At 44.1% G+C, this 13,769-nt stretch overlaps 1 protein-coding gene across 3 annotated transcripts in view; it reads left to right on the plus strand.

Moving 5' to 3' along the window:
• Window positions 1-13,769, plus strand: part of dhx40 (DEAH-box helicase 40) — a 35,735-nt gene that overhangs the window by 20,364 nt on the left and 1,602 nt on the right. For all 3 annotated transcript variants that reach the window (XM_033045778.1, XM_033045777.1, XM_033045779.1), the window contains 7 exons: window positions 1,831-1,911; window positions 5,467-5,624; window positions 7,880-7,994; window positions 10,497-10,605; window positions 10,745-10,839; window positions 12,169-12,238; window positions 13,314-13,542. In XM_033045778.1, the coding sequence (XP_032901669.1) occupies window positions 1,831-1,911; window positions 5,467-5,624; window positions 7,880-7,994; window positions 10,497-10,605; window positions 10,745-10,839; window positions 12,169-12,238; window positions 13,314-13,542 (857 nt within the window). The remainder of the gene's footprint in view (window positions 1-1,830; window positions 1,912-5,466; window positions 5,625-7,879; window positions 7,995-10,496; window positions 10,606-10,744; window positions 10,840-12,168; window positions 12,239-13,313; window positions 13,543-13,769) is intronic.

A 13,769-nucleotide genomic window follows, 5' to 3' on the forward strand; every position in this document is an offset into this window, starting at 1 on the left:
GGCATGGGTGAATACTTGTGTAACAATATTCCATTAACAATGCACCGTACAGCCTTTAGCATTTTTAGCCTGCAGTAACAAAAAAAAAACCTTTATTATTGAAAATCCAGTGGGAATAATAACTTTGTTATTGATCAGCCATGATCATATTGAATAGCGGTGCAGGCCCGAAGGGCCGAATGGCCTACTCCTGCACCTATTTTCTATGTTATTGCGCGTCTGCTACTCTGCAGCACCTAATCCCCTTTTCCCCATTGGCACAATTGTTTTTATAATGCGATTTTCTGTAACACATGGTTTCTTAGGAATGCAACTATGACACTATAGCAGAAGTACCTGTACCCTTCCACACTTTGAAGCACAATCATTCTTCTAGTAAAGCTGTTCTCATGCTGTTTTTAGGATAGAGTTCCAGGATATAGACTCAACCATGACAAAGGAATGATGCAATTGCAAGTCAGAATGGTTTTCAACTTGGGGGAAACATGCAGGATATCCTATTGCCATGCAACTATTACTCTTTGTAATGGTAGAGATCATGTGCTTGGGACAGTGAATGCTTTTCATTCACTGCAATTTTCTAATGTTTCCAGAGTCATTTTTGATTAATTGAAAGATACAATTTGGAAACATGCCCATTAACCCACCATGTCCATGTCGACCATCGATCACTCATTCACACTAGTTCGATGTTATCCAACTTTCAGGACAAACTTAGACAGCACTGAAGGTCAGGATTGAACCCCAGTTTCTGGCATTGTACGGAAGGGACTCTACTGGCTGCACCACACTTATTACATTGCCAGGACACAAACTCACATTAATTTTTGAGCTTCATTTACATCACAGCACTGATAGAAAGTGGGTTATCTTCACTTCAAGGAAAACAGCAACATTTCAGTGCTGCCAAAAACTGCTTTTCGTTGGCTTTGTATTGATTGAATTGAATTGAATCCTTTATTTGTCATTCAGACCGAAAGGTCTGAATGAAATGTCGTTGCCTGCAGCCATACATGTAATAATAAACAACACACAATAAACACAAATTAACATCCACCACAGTGAGTTCACCAAGCACCTCCTCACTGTGATGGAGGCAAAAGTCTTAGGGTTGCTGTCTCTTCCCTCCTCTTCTCCCTCTGCGCTGAGGCGATATCCCACCGGGCGATGGTAGTCAGTCCCGCGGTTCAAGCTCCGCGGCCCGGGGGTGGTCGAAGCTGCTGCCCTCCAGTCCAGCGGACGCAGTTGTTGCCACGGGAGCTCCGGAAAACAGGCACCAGCCTGTGACCCGCGAGCTCCCGACGATGTCATCCACTGGCCCGCGGCCGAGCCCCGGATTCAGGTGGGCGCTTCCCACCCGTGGCTGTGCCTATTTGGCAGGTTACGGTGTAGTGCAGTGAGCTTGGGAGGAGAATATTCCCATCTGAATCAACTCTCCTGCAGATACTTCAACGCCGCTTGATCTGCTTTTTTGCATTTTCCAAGAGTAGTTCGGATTTTGAGAGGATGCAGTTTCTTAGTCACTCATTACAGTTTCTAATCCTGTGGCTTAATGCTCTGAGGCTTGACGATCCGCATCGGCTTGGGGTTGCTGTTTCAATGCTGTATCTCTAAATTAAATTGCTCTCCACCAGCAGAGAGGGAAATGTAAACTTGTGGCGGTCCCTGGGGGGTAGGCCACTACAAACATAAGTAAACAGCCTGTGCAGATTAGGTGAATCTTCCCTATTTGGTCGTCAGCACAGTCCAGTCCCTCGCTGACTCCAACACCAGAGGAAGCTTTGCAATATTGCACTATCAAGTTGAGATTTGTGTTTGATTATTCCCCAGGTTCCCGTATGTGGATAGCCCAGAGGAGAGGCACATCCTGGAGGCGCTGAAACAGCTTTACCAGAATGACGCCATTGACAGGTGAGTGAGAGAGTAATCTGGTCGGTTTGACAATTTATCAGAAAGGTGAACCTCTCATAATGTGACAGTTCCTTAGCACTGCACTGGGAGTGTCCAGGAGTTAGGGTCAAACCCACAGCCGCTGACTCTGATGTAAAATGTACTGCCATAACGACCCTAACAAGAAGCCTCCCCAAAATAGAGTCATAAAGGAAGGATTTCGAGGATATGAGCCAAACAAAGGCAAATGGGCCCAGCTTAGATGGGGCTTCTTGGTTGAAATGGACGAGTTGGGCCGAAGGGCCCGTTTTCATGCTGTATGACTTAAGTAGGCAAACTGCCATCAGCAAACTCCCATGAACAGCTCGCCATTCCCATCCAAAATGTTTGGGACAAAGACCCATCCTTTATTTATTTGCCTCTATTCTCCACAATTTGAGATTTGTTATAGAAAAAAAATCACATGTGGTTAAAGTGCACATTGTCAGATTTTAATAAAGGCCATTTTTATACATTTTGTTTTCACCATGTAGAAATTACAGCAGTGTTCATACATAGTCCCCCATTTCAGGGCACCATATTGTTTGGGACACAGCAATGTGATGTAAATGAAAGTAATCATGTTTAGTATTTTGTTGCATATCCTTTGCATGCAATGACTGCTTGAAGTCTGCGATTCATGGGCATCACCAGTTGCTGGGTGTCTTCTCCGGTGATGCTCAGCCAGGCCTCTATTGCAACCATCTTTAGCTTATGCTTGTTTTAGGGGCTAGTCCCCTTCAGTTTTCTCTTCAGTATATAAAAGGTATGCTCAATTGGGTTCACATCGAGTGATTGACTTGGCCACCCAAGAATTCACCTTATTTTTTAGCTTTGAAAAACTCCTTTGTTGCTTTAGCAGTATGTTTGGGATCATTGTCTTGCTGTAGAATGAACCGCCAACCAATGAGTTTTGAGGCATTTGTTTGAACTTGAGCAGATAGGATGTGTCTATACACTTCAGAATTCATTATGTCACTACCATCAGCGGTTGTATCATCAATGAAGATAAGTGAGCCAGTACCTTCAGCATCCATACATGCCCAGGCCATAACACCCCCACCACCGTGTTTCACAGATGAGGTGGTATGCTTTGGATCTTGGGCAGTTCCTTCTCTCCTCCATGCTTTGCTCTTGCCATCACTCTGATATAAGTTAATCTTCGTCTCATCTGTCCACAAGACCTTTGTCCAGAACTGTGGTCTTTTAAGTACTTCTTGGCAAACTGTAACCCGGCTATCCTATTTTTGCGGCTAACCAGTGGTTTGCATCTTCCAGTGTAGCCTCTGTATTTTTGTTCATGAAGTCTTCTGCGGACAGTGGTCATTGACAAATCCACACATGACTCCTGAAGAGTGTTTCTGATCTGTCGGACAGGTGTTTGTGGACTTTTCTTTATTATAGAGAGAATTCTTCTGTCATCAGCTGTGGAGGTCTTCCTTGGCCTGCCAGTCCCTTTGCGATTAATAAGCTCACCAGTGCTCTCTTTCTTCTTAATGATCCAAACAGTCGATTTTGGATAGCCTAAGGTTTGGCTAACAGTTTTATTCTTGTTTCTATGTCTCATAATGGCTTCTTTGACTTTCATTGGCACAACTTTGGTCCTCAGATTGATAAACAGCAATAGAAGTTTCCAAAGGTGATGGAAAGACTGGAGGAAAGACTAGGTGCTGAGAGCTCTCTTATACCTGCATTAAATAATAATAATACATTTTATTTATGGGCGCCTTTCAAGAGTCTCAAGGACACCTTACAAAAATTTAGCAGGTAGAGGAAAAACATGTAAGGGGAATGAAATAAATAGTAGAGACATGACTAGTACACAAAGTAAAGACAGAATTCAATACAAAACACAATATGAGGCAATTAATGCACAGATGAAAAGGGAGGGGGACGTGGGGCTAAGGATAGGCAGAGGTGAAGAGATGGGTCTTGAGGCGGGACTGGAAGATGGTGAGGGACACGGAATTGTGGATCAGTTGGGGGAGGGAGTTCCAGAGCCTGGGAGCTGCCCTGGAGAAGGCTCTGTCCCCAAAACTGCGGAGGTTGGACTTGTGGATGGAGAGGAGACCGGCTGATGTGGATCTGAGGGACCGTGAGGGTTGGTAGGGGGAGAGGAGGTCAGTGAGATATGGGGGGGCCAGATGGTGGAGGGCTTTGTAGGTGAGGATCAGGATTTTGTAGTTGATCCGGTGGGAGATGGGAAGCCAGTGAAGTTGTTTGAGGACTGGAGTGATGTGATGCCAGGATTTGGTGTGGGTGATGAGTCGGGCGGCTGCGTTCTGGACCAGTTGGAGTCGGTTGATGTAGGTGGAGCTGATGCCAAGGAGAAGTGAGTTGCAGTAGTCCAGTCGGGAGGAGATGAAGGCATGGATGAGTCTTTCAGCAGCGGGAGGTGTGAGAGAGGGTCTGAGTTTGGCGATGTTGCGGAGATGAAAGAAGGAGGTTTTAATGACATGGCGGATGTGAGGCTCAAGGGAGAGGGTGGAATCAAAGATCACGCCAAGGTTGCGGGCCTGGGGAGATGGGGAGACAGTGGTGCCGTCGATGGTGAGAGTGGGGTTATTGATTTTGCTGAGTGGCTTTGGAGCCTATGAGGAGGAATTCTGTCTTATCGCTGTTGAGTTTGAGGAAATTATGTTGCATCCAGGTTTTTATAGCTGACAAACAGGAGTTGATATGGGAGAGGGGGGGGGGTTGTGGGGGGATTTGGTGCCGAGGTAGATCTGGGTGTCGTCAGCGTAACAGTGGAAGTCCAGGTTGAAGTGGCGGAGTATCTGACCAAGGGGGAGGATGTAGATGATGAAGAGGAGGGGGCCGAGTACGGAGCCTTGGGGAACGCCTTGAGTGACTGTGGCTGTAGCAGAGGTGTGGTTGTGGAGAGATATGAAGTGGGATCTGTTGGAAAGGTAGGAACGGAGCCAGCTGAGTGCAGAGCCTTCAATGCCGAGGTCTTTGAGTCTGGTGAGCAGGATGTTATGGTTCACTGTATCGAAGGCTGCGCTCAGGTCGAGGAGGATGAGGATGTTGAGGGAACCGGTGTCAGCAGAGGTGAGGAGGTCGTTGAGGACTTTGAGGAGAGCAGTTTCTGTGCTATGGAGGAGGCAATTAAACACACCTGAGCAACTACAAACACATGTGAAGCCATGTGTCCCAAACATTATGCTGCCCTGAAATGCGGGGGGGAACTATGTATAAACACAGCTGTAATTTTTACACGGTGAAACCAAAATGTATAGACATTTCCTTTATTAAAATCTGACAATGTGCACTTTAACCATATGTAATTTTTTTTTCAATATCATATCTAAAATTGTGGAGTACAGAGGCAAATAAATAAATGATGGGTCTTGTCCCAAACATTATGGAGGGCATTGTATATAATAATGCCCAAGTGATTTAGGCAGCGTTAACCAGGTGGACTACCATTGTTATCTTCATTGTGGTTTCTAGGGTTCATGAACCACCAGGGAGGGCTGATAGAGCCTTGGTTTGCATAGACTTTGCGGGTCATTTATTTCTCCTTCCCTCTCATAGGGCAGGTCACGTGACCAAACTCGGGCGGCTGATGGTGGAGCTTCCCCTCCCACCATCTTTGACGCGGGCTCTGATAAAAGCCGCAGCGGTGGGCTGTGAGTGCCTTTTGCTTCCAGTGGCTGCGATGCTCTCTGTAGAAAATGTGTTCATTCGCCCAGGTAAGAGCGGGATGGGGGATGGGGGATGGTGGGAAATAGTTTGTCCAGCCCCATCCCATGTGCTCCCAGTGCACCTCCCTGTGATTGGCACAGGAATGAAGGTGACAGCCATTTTACACTTGGCAGGTTCACACACCAATGTGACAGATGGCCATTAAATCTTCTTCTGGTCGTCTTGGTTGAGGAGGTGTGTAGCCCAGAGCGGATTTGTTTAGCTCTGCTTTATCTTTGGTATTTTAAAAATAAAATCTATTTGATTGGATAAGGTTGCGCAGGGTGGTTCAAGAGCCTCTCTTAAACCTGGAGGTCACAGTTCTCCAGCACCACCTTCCTGAGGAGAGCAGTAGAATGAGAGGTGATGTGGGCCTTTGATTTTAGGTGCATTTTAGAGGCAGCACTTCCTTTAATGGTTGGAAGGTCATACCCATAATGGACTGGACAATGTCCACCACTTTCTGCAGCTCATTTGTTCTTGGGTGTTCTATTTGAGTGTCACTCTAGGTTAGAGTGCCATGTCTCTGGAGTAGGGCTTGAAATACTGACCCACAGGATTTGTGTGACAGTCCAACCATTGTTAAGTATGAGAGCAACTTGATATATTGCATTAGTTCAATATACATTATTTATTTCAATCAGGCGTTTGTTTGTGCCAGGTAGAAACAAAATGCTAGAGTAACTCAGCGGGACAGACTGCATCTCTGGAGAGAAGGAATTGGCCAGTTGCATTAAGGATTCCAATTACAATTACAATCGATCAACTGCACACACTGTGCTGAGCTGCAACAATTATTCTCAGTTCCTTGGTTCAGAAAGTAGGGAACTTTATCAGAGAGGGTTACATGTCACGATCACTGCCCAGTCTCTAATGACAAAAGTGCTAGTGTTGGGGAGTTGACAGGTTCAGGTAAGGTTTGACTGCACTGCTACATTTAAACATCCCTTTGGGATTTCATAACTTGATTCCTGTGTGAAGAATGGCCATCACAATGATAACAGTAGACCGTCAGTGAACATTGTAGCATCCTGCAAAGAAAATTCTTCTGGGGCTTGATAGGATCGATGAGGGGTTAATGCTTCCCCTGGGTACGGGTGTTCTAGAACCAGGGGTCACCGTCTCAAAATAAGGATTTAGCCATTCAGGGCAGAGATGAGAAAGAATTTTCTTCACCCAGGCAGTAACGGGTCTTCAGAATTCTATGGAGAAAGAGGTCTTTGGGGGCTCTGGTACATTAAAACTGGAGGTTTTTGGATCTTAATAGAATCAAGGGATTTGGGGATAGTACAGAAAGGTAGCTAAATGACCAGTCCCTGCCGGTGCCTGCTTTTATTCCTAGTTTAGTTTATTATTGTCACGTTTACTGAGCTTTTTGTTGCGCGCCGTCCAGTCAAAGAAAACATTATACATGATTACAACCAAGCCATCCACAGTGCACAGATAAAGGATAACGTCTGATTAAAGGTCTCCAATGAGGTAGATGGGAAGAGGACCGCACTCTACTAGCTAGTGAGAGGACGGCTCAGGTGCCAGGTAACAGCTGGGAAGAAACTAACCGTTCCTGGGTTCCAAGTGCCTAATTTACATGTACGGCTGGACTCTGATAATATGATTATATTTCAAAAGTCTGACGTACGTGCACATGTCCCTTCCCAGAACTAGCTTCCAAACTTTCCCCACTTTTAGCAAGTGTTCATTCTCATCAATCTTATGTGCTTTCGATTCCATTCATTACAGCACTGTGAAGGTGCTCTTACCATATTGGGTGGATTTTGTGTACTTATGGACTAAACTGTCTGTAAACATGGAAACCGTCAATTACCCTGGGATTGGATGGAAGGAAGACGATATGGGTGTACTGGGACACCTCTACAAGGCTGCACACAGAAGCAGGCTTCAGGAAGGGGTGATTCAGATTCAACTTTAATTGTCATTGTCAGTGTACAGTACAGAGACAATGAAATGCAGTTAGCATCTCCCTGGAAGAGCGACATAGAATATGATTTCAATAAAGATATGCTCAAGAATGAAAAAGAGGAGGCCTGAGAGTTACTGTGGTCACCCCCATGCCGGCTTGTGTGTGGTTCATCTTAAGAGGGCTGGTATGGGATCTTCACTGGCTGGGTATAGAGTCGTAGGGGGGGAAGAATGGGATAGTTGGCAGGGTAAAGGAGGGCAGTAGGAGTGCAAGAAAAACCTGTTGGGATGGAATGAGATGTTGAAATGGCATCTGCTGAGTTCCAAAGATTTGTCCTGACAGGGAAACCAGACAAGCAGAAGGAAGCTGAGCTGAGGCACCAGGAGCTGGCTCAGGAAGCAGGAGGCAGCAACGACTTTTTGACATTACTCAGCATCTTCGAAAAATGCAAGACAAGGTATGGCCATTCAGGGGAGGGATGAAGGTCTCAGCGATGTGGGTCATCTTGGGCATGTTTAAAAGGTCTGGACTGGGAAATGTCAGAGTTAGGGAACCTGCTCTAAACCGTGTTGCTTTCTTGGAGGTTAAAGACTTGCCAAGGCTGAAAGTAAGAGGTGCTGGATTCTGGAACAAAAAACAATTTGTTGGAGATCCAGCAGGTCAGACGGCATGTGTAGAAATTGGAAATGGACAGACAACATTTTGTGTTGGACAGGTACCTGAATGGGAGTGGTTTTGATGGATGTGGGCCAGGCAAATGGGAAAAATGTGGAGGGAGCATCTTGGTTAGCATGGACAAGATGGGCCTAAGGGCCTATTTCTGTGCTGTATGACTCTATGACCTTTCATTGGGGAAAGAATGTTAATCCTTATTTGTGAAGCAGCTTTCCACAATGTGACGCTATCCTAGAAAAAAATCGTTTTTAAGTTTTGTTATTGTTATGAAGACTGACTGTCAATGCAGCAGCTCCAGATTAATGTCTCATTTGAAAGATGCAATAGAAAAAAATAGGTGCAGGAGTAGGCCATTCGGCCCTTCGAGCCTGCACCGCCATTCAATATGATCATGGCTGATCATCCAACTCGGTATCCTGTACCTGTCTTCTCTCCATACCCCCTGATCCCTTTAGCCACAAGGGCCACATCTAACTCCCTCTTAAATATAGCCAATGAACTGGCCTCAACTACCTTCTGTGGCAGAGAATTCCAGAGATTCACCACTCTCTGTGTGAAAAATGTTTTCCTCATCTCGGTCCTAAAAGATTTCTCCCTTATCCTTAAACTGTGACCCCTTGTTCTGGACTCCCCCAACATCGGGAACAATCTTCTTGCATCTAGCCTGTCCAACCCCGTAAGAATTTTGTAAGTTTCAATAAGATCACCCCTCAATCTTCTAAATTCTAGCGAGTACAAACCGAGTCTATCCAATCTTTCTTCATATGAAAGTCCTGACGTCCCAGGAATCAGTCTGGTGAACCTTCTCTGTACTCCCTCTATGGCAAGAATGTCTTTCCTCAGATTAGGAGACCAAAACTGTACACAATACTCCAGGTGTGGTCTCACCAAGACCCTGTACAACTGCAGTAGAACCTCCCTGCTCCTATACTCAAATGGCACAGCTGGTAGAACCACTGCCTCAGAGCACCAGGCACCTGGGTTCAATCCTGATTTCAGATGTTTTCTGTTTGCGCGTTCTCCATGTGACTTAATAAAAGTGTATAAAAGTATAAAATTATGAGAGCCACAGGCAGAATAGATAGACTCTTTTCCCCAGATTGGAAATGTCATGTACTGGAGGGCACTGGTTTAAGGTGAGGTGGGAAAAAGTTTAAAGGTGATTTGGAAGGAAAGTTTTTTTTTACACTGATGGTAGGGGCCTAGAACACATTGCCAGGGGAGGTGGTAGAAGCAGTTATGATAGCAATGTTTAAGAGGCATTTAAACAGTCATTCGATCAGGCGGGAAATAGAGGGATGTGCAGGCAAATGGTATTAGTTTCATTTGGTATTATGGTCAGTGCACACATTTTGGACTGAAGAGAAACACAAAATGCTGGAGTAACTCAATGGGACGGGCAGCATTTCAGGATAGAAGGAATGGGTGATGTTTCGGGTTGAGACCCTTCTTCAGACTGGACTGAAGAGCATGTTTTGTTGTTCCTTTGCTGTACTGTTCCAGAAATACAGCATGGAAACAGGCCCTTTGGCTTACTGAGTCCAGGCCGACCATTGATTACTTGTTCACATTAGTTCTATGTAATCCCACTTTCTCATCCACTCCTTACACACTGGGGACAATTTTACAAAGGCCAATTAGTCGACAAACCGGCATGCCTTTGGGATGTGGGAGGAAACTGGGAAAACATGTAAACTTCACACAGATAGCACCCGAGATCAAGATCGAACTCGGATCACTGGTATTCAGCGGCTCTACCAGCACCACTGTGCCACCCTTGTTTTTATGTTTCTGTCTGACTGCACAAATTTCCTCTGGGTGCTCCAGTGTCCTTCCACATCCAAAAGACATGTAGGCTGGTAGGTTAATCAGTCATTGTAAATTGCCTCAAATGTAAGGGCGCGTAGTGAGATCTGGGAAGAAGTTGATGTGTTTAATGTAAGGAATATAAAAATGGGAATAGTGTCAATGTTTGGTTGATGTTTGGCATGGACTTGATGAGCTGAAGAGCCTGTTTCCGTTGTGCATTCCTGTGACTGTAACATTTCTTGCAGTGTAGCACCTCCTCATTTCTGCACTGGTAATGAGCGGTTAGATTATAAGCTTATGTCTCTAAAATGGGTGATATGTGACGCCCTGACCCATGAGCGATGGGTAGAATTCCTGTTGAAGTTGTTGACTTGTGTTATGCTGCCGTTACTCTGTGGAAGCTAGGGATCTATTACTTCTGTTGTTGCCTGACACAGTTCTCCCATGCACTCATATTTGTGGTACTCGTCCTCAGTGACTCCCCGTCGTCTTGGTGCCAAAAATACTGGATCCACTGGCGGGCGATAAAGATGGCGTTTAACGTGGAGACTCAGCTCCAAGAGATACTGAAGAAAATGAAACAGGTCTGAGTGCCCAATAATCTAGATTTGCTTGAGTTCAAATTTTGAAAGCATGTTTCCTCTTCCACTCTTTCCACTGCATCTCTCTCTCTCCCTCATCCTTTTGTACATAACCCAAGATTTATCTCCCTGTTGTTTGCAGAGGAAGGACTTTCCAACAGAGACGTACACTGGCTCCAAGTCTGAGCTATTGAGGAGATGTTTGTGTACTGGGTACTTCTCCAATGTGGCCAGAAGGTAATTAGTCTCCTGCCTTAACCGTAGTCTGACATCTTTGTTCATTCTCCTTTTTTATTTTTTTTATTTGATTCCATTAAAAAGGGAGATGACACGTATTAGTTTTTCATTTTGTCTGGTCAGTACCATTACTGCCCATTTCAGCTCGAGTGTGGCAGTTCAGGCGTGGACACTCTCTTACTCTTAGTGGCTTGTCCGAATTCTGGTGCTAAACCTGTATTATGTTTTTACTGTGGTCCCACCCAACTAATTTATTTTGTGCAGGATACTTACAGGAAGCAAGTTGGGGGCATGGTTCATTTCAATAGTCAAGGAGCTAAGTGAGCCTTGGTATACAACCAATGCTTGACTTGTGTGGCTGCAGCAGTCAAACTGACAGCAGAATTCTTCAGAAGAATCTGCCTGCTGTTCACTGTATGGGAGCTGGTTGGTACACTGGGGTGGACGACATCATCAGTGATCATTTGCGAGAACTTGGATTGCTTCCAGGTGCACACGTTTCTTTCCACATCTCAAAGACGTATGGGTTTGTAGGTTAATTGGCCTCAGTAAATTGATCCCAGTGTGTAGTGAGTGGTTGTAGAAGTGAGAGAACATAGAACTGGTGTGAACGGATCAATTAAATCATCAATGGTTGGCATGGGCCAAAGGGCCTCTTTCCATGCCGTATCTTTCAATAAAGCAACTCATCGAATCCATCATCAAATTATCAATGAAATCAGCAAACACATCAATCAAATCATCTCTATCTTTGATCGGACTTTACAGGCTTTATCTTGCACTATTCACATCATTCCCTTTATCATGTATCTGTACACTGTGGATGGCTTGATTGTAGTTACGTATTGTCTTTCTGCTGACTGGTTAGCACACAACAAAAGCTTTTCACTGAACATGTAACAATAAACTAAACTCAAACACATCATGCACATCAATTACAATCAAGCACCAATCAAATCATCAAGCAGATCAATCAAATCATCAATCACATCAAACAAATCAATGCATTCATGTTACCAATCAAAGAATCAATCAAATCAATGCATCAATCTCAGTCAAAGCATAAATCACATCAAAGCATTAAATAAAGCATCAGATAAAGAAAGCATCAATCAAATCATTAATCTCATCAATGAAATTATCAATCACATCCATCAAATTATCAATCATCAAACAAATCATCAATCTCGTCAACTTCATCATTAATCAAATCAATTAAAATCAATCAATCAAACTTCGGAGTCTGATCATGGATCTCCCTGTGCATGAATTTTCTCTGTTGATGGATCTCCTGTTTTTGTTAAAGCCATGTGACTTATTTATTTGCAGATCTGTCAGTAAAACTTTTCACACAATGGATGGACATGGATCTGTTGTTCACATTCACCCATCCTCCGTGGTATGTACCTTGATGCAGCGTTTATTTGTAATCTAATTTCTCCTTGCACGTTTTATAGCAGGCGATGCATTGGTGGCTAATGTTCTCTGCTAAACCTGAGGCTCTCCCACTATGGACTACACGGTCTCTCTGGGTGACAGATGGCCTGATGTATGGAAATCCAACATTACACAACTTCTATCAAACATTTTAAAGAATTGTTCAAGATAGTAACAAAATGTTAAGGGCATTGAATAATGGCTGCATACAATATATATTCCATTAATTTATTACAAGTAGTATCAGGGTGAATATTTGATATAATGAAAGACTAATAGCAAGAATAACAGCACCTCATATTCAGCTTCGGCATCTTACAAACCAACAGTCAGAACATTTAATTTTCCAATATTGGGTTACACCGCACTCACCCCCTCCCCCTCCCACAGATAATGCCAACTCATTCAATTCCTCCAGCATTTAGTGTTTTGTTCATCATTCCAGCATCTGCAATTCCTTGTGTCTGAATTATAGCAAGAGCCATATGATAAGAGTAGTTATAGAAAATGGACGTTTCTGATTTATGGAGAACACAGCTTCAGAGCAGTTTTCGAGAACGGAAATCTTATGTAACCCGGGGATTACCTGTGATCAGAGATAGAACTCGCTTCGTTTCTTGCACCTCACTGGCTCAGGTGAAGCTTGAAGTGTTTAGACTAACATTTTATCATCTTAGTGGGCTCTTCACCCAATGAATGATAAGGCATCCAAACAGCAAATTGTGTTGTGCCCCATGAAACATTTCACAGTTTTTTAATGAGCATTATCAATCCAAAACAACTAACACTCAATTAAAGAGATAGGTTTTATGGAGTGTATCATTGGTGGAGAGATAGGGCAGTGACTTTAAGGCACAGGTACCAAAGAAATTAGCGGATTGTTTGAGACCAGATTGGAGGATCAGAGGATTCTCTGGGTTGACATGTTCCAGGGCAATTACCCCCTGAAAATCTTGCATGATACAAAGGTAAGAAGCAGAAAATGACTTCAAGATGAAGATTAAAAAAAAAAATTCACTGTGTTTTTTTGTTGGCAGCTGTTTGATCAAGAGACCCAGCTGGATTGGATTATTTTTCATGATGTTATGGCCACATCCAAGATTTATATGCGGACTCTGTGCCCGATTCGTTACGAGTGGGTGAAGGATCTGCTGCCCAAGTTGCATGAAGTTGATGTGTACCAGCTGAGTAGTGTAGCGAGGAATGAGGTGACCACAGATATGGCTGGACAGAGTCAAAACAAACACCAGGCCAAGAGAGTGTCTGGTGAGTCTGCCTCCTCATCCTCTGTCCTATCTTGAGACAGTGACCTTTGGGTTTTTTTTTTATTGAAAGAGACAGCATGGGAACAGGCTCTTTGGCCCACCGAGTCCACGCTGCCCATCGATTACCCTTTCACACTAGTTCTATGTTATTCCACTTTCTCATCCACTACCTTCACATTATGGGCAATTTACAGAGGCTTTTTAATCTACAAACCTGTGCACCTTTGG

The sequence above is a fragment of the Amblyraja radiata genome, chromosome 28, assembly GCF_010909765.2.
Source record: "Amblyraja radiata isolate CabotCenter1 chromosome 28, sAmbRad1.1.pri, whole genome shotgun sequence".
Classification (NCBI taxonomy): domain Eukaryota; kingdom Metazoa; phylum Chordata; class Chondrichthyes; order Rajiformes; family Rajidae; genus Amblyraja; species Amblyraja radiata.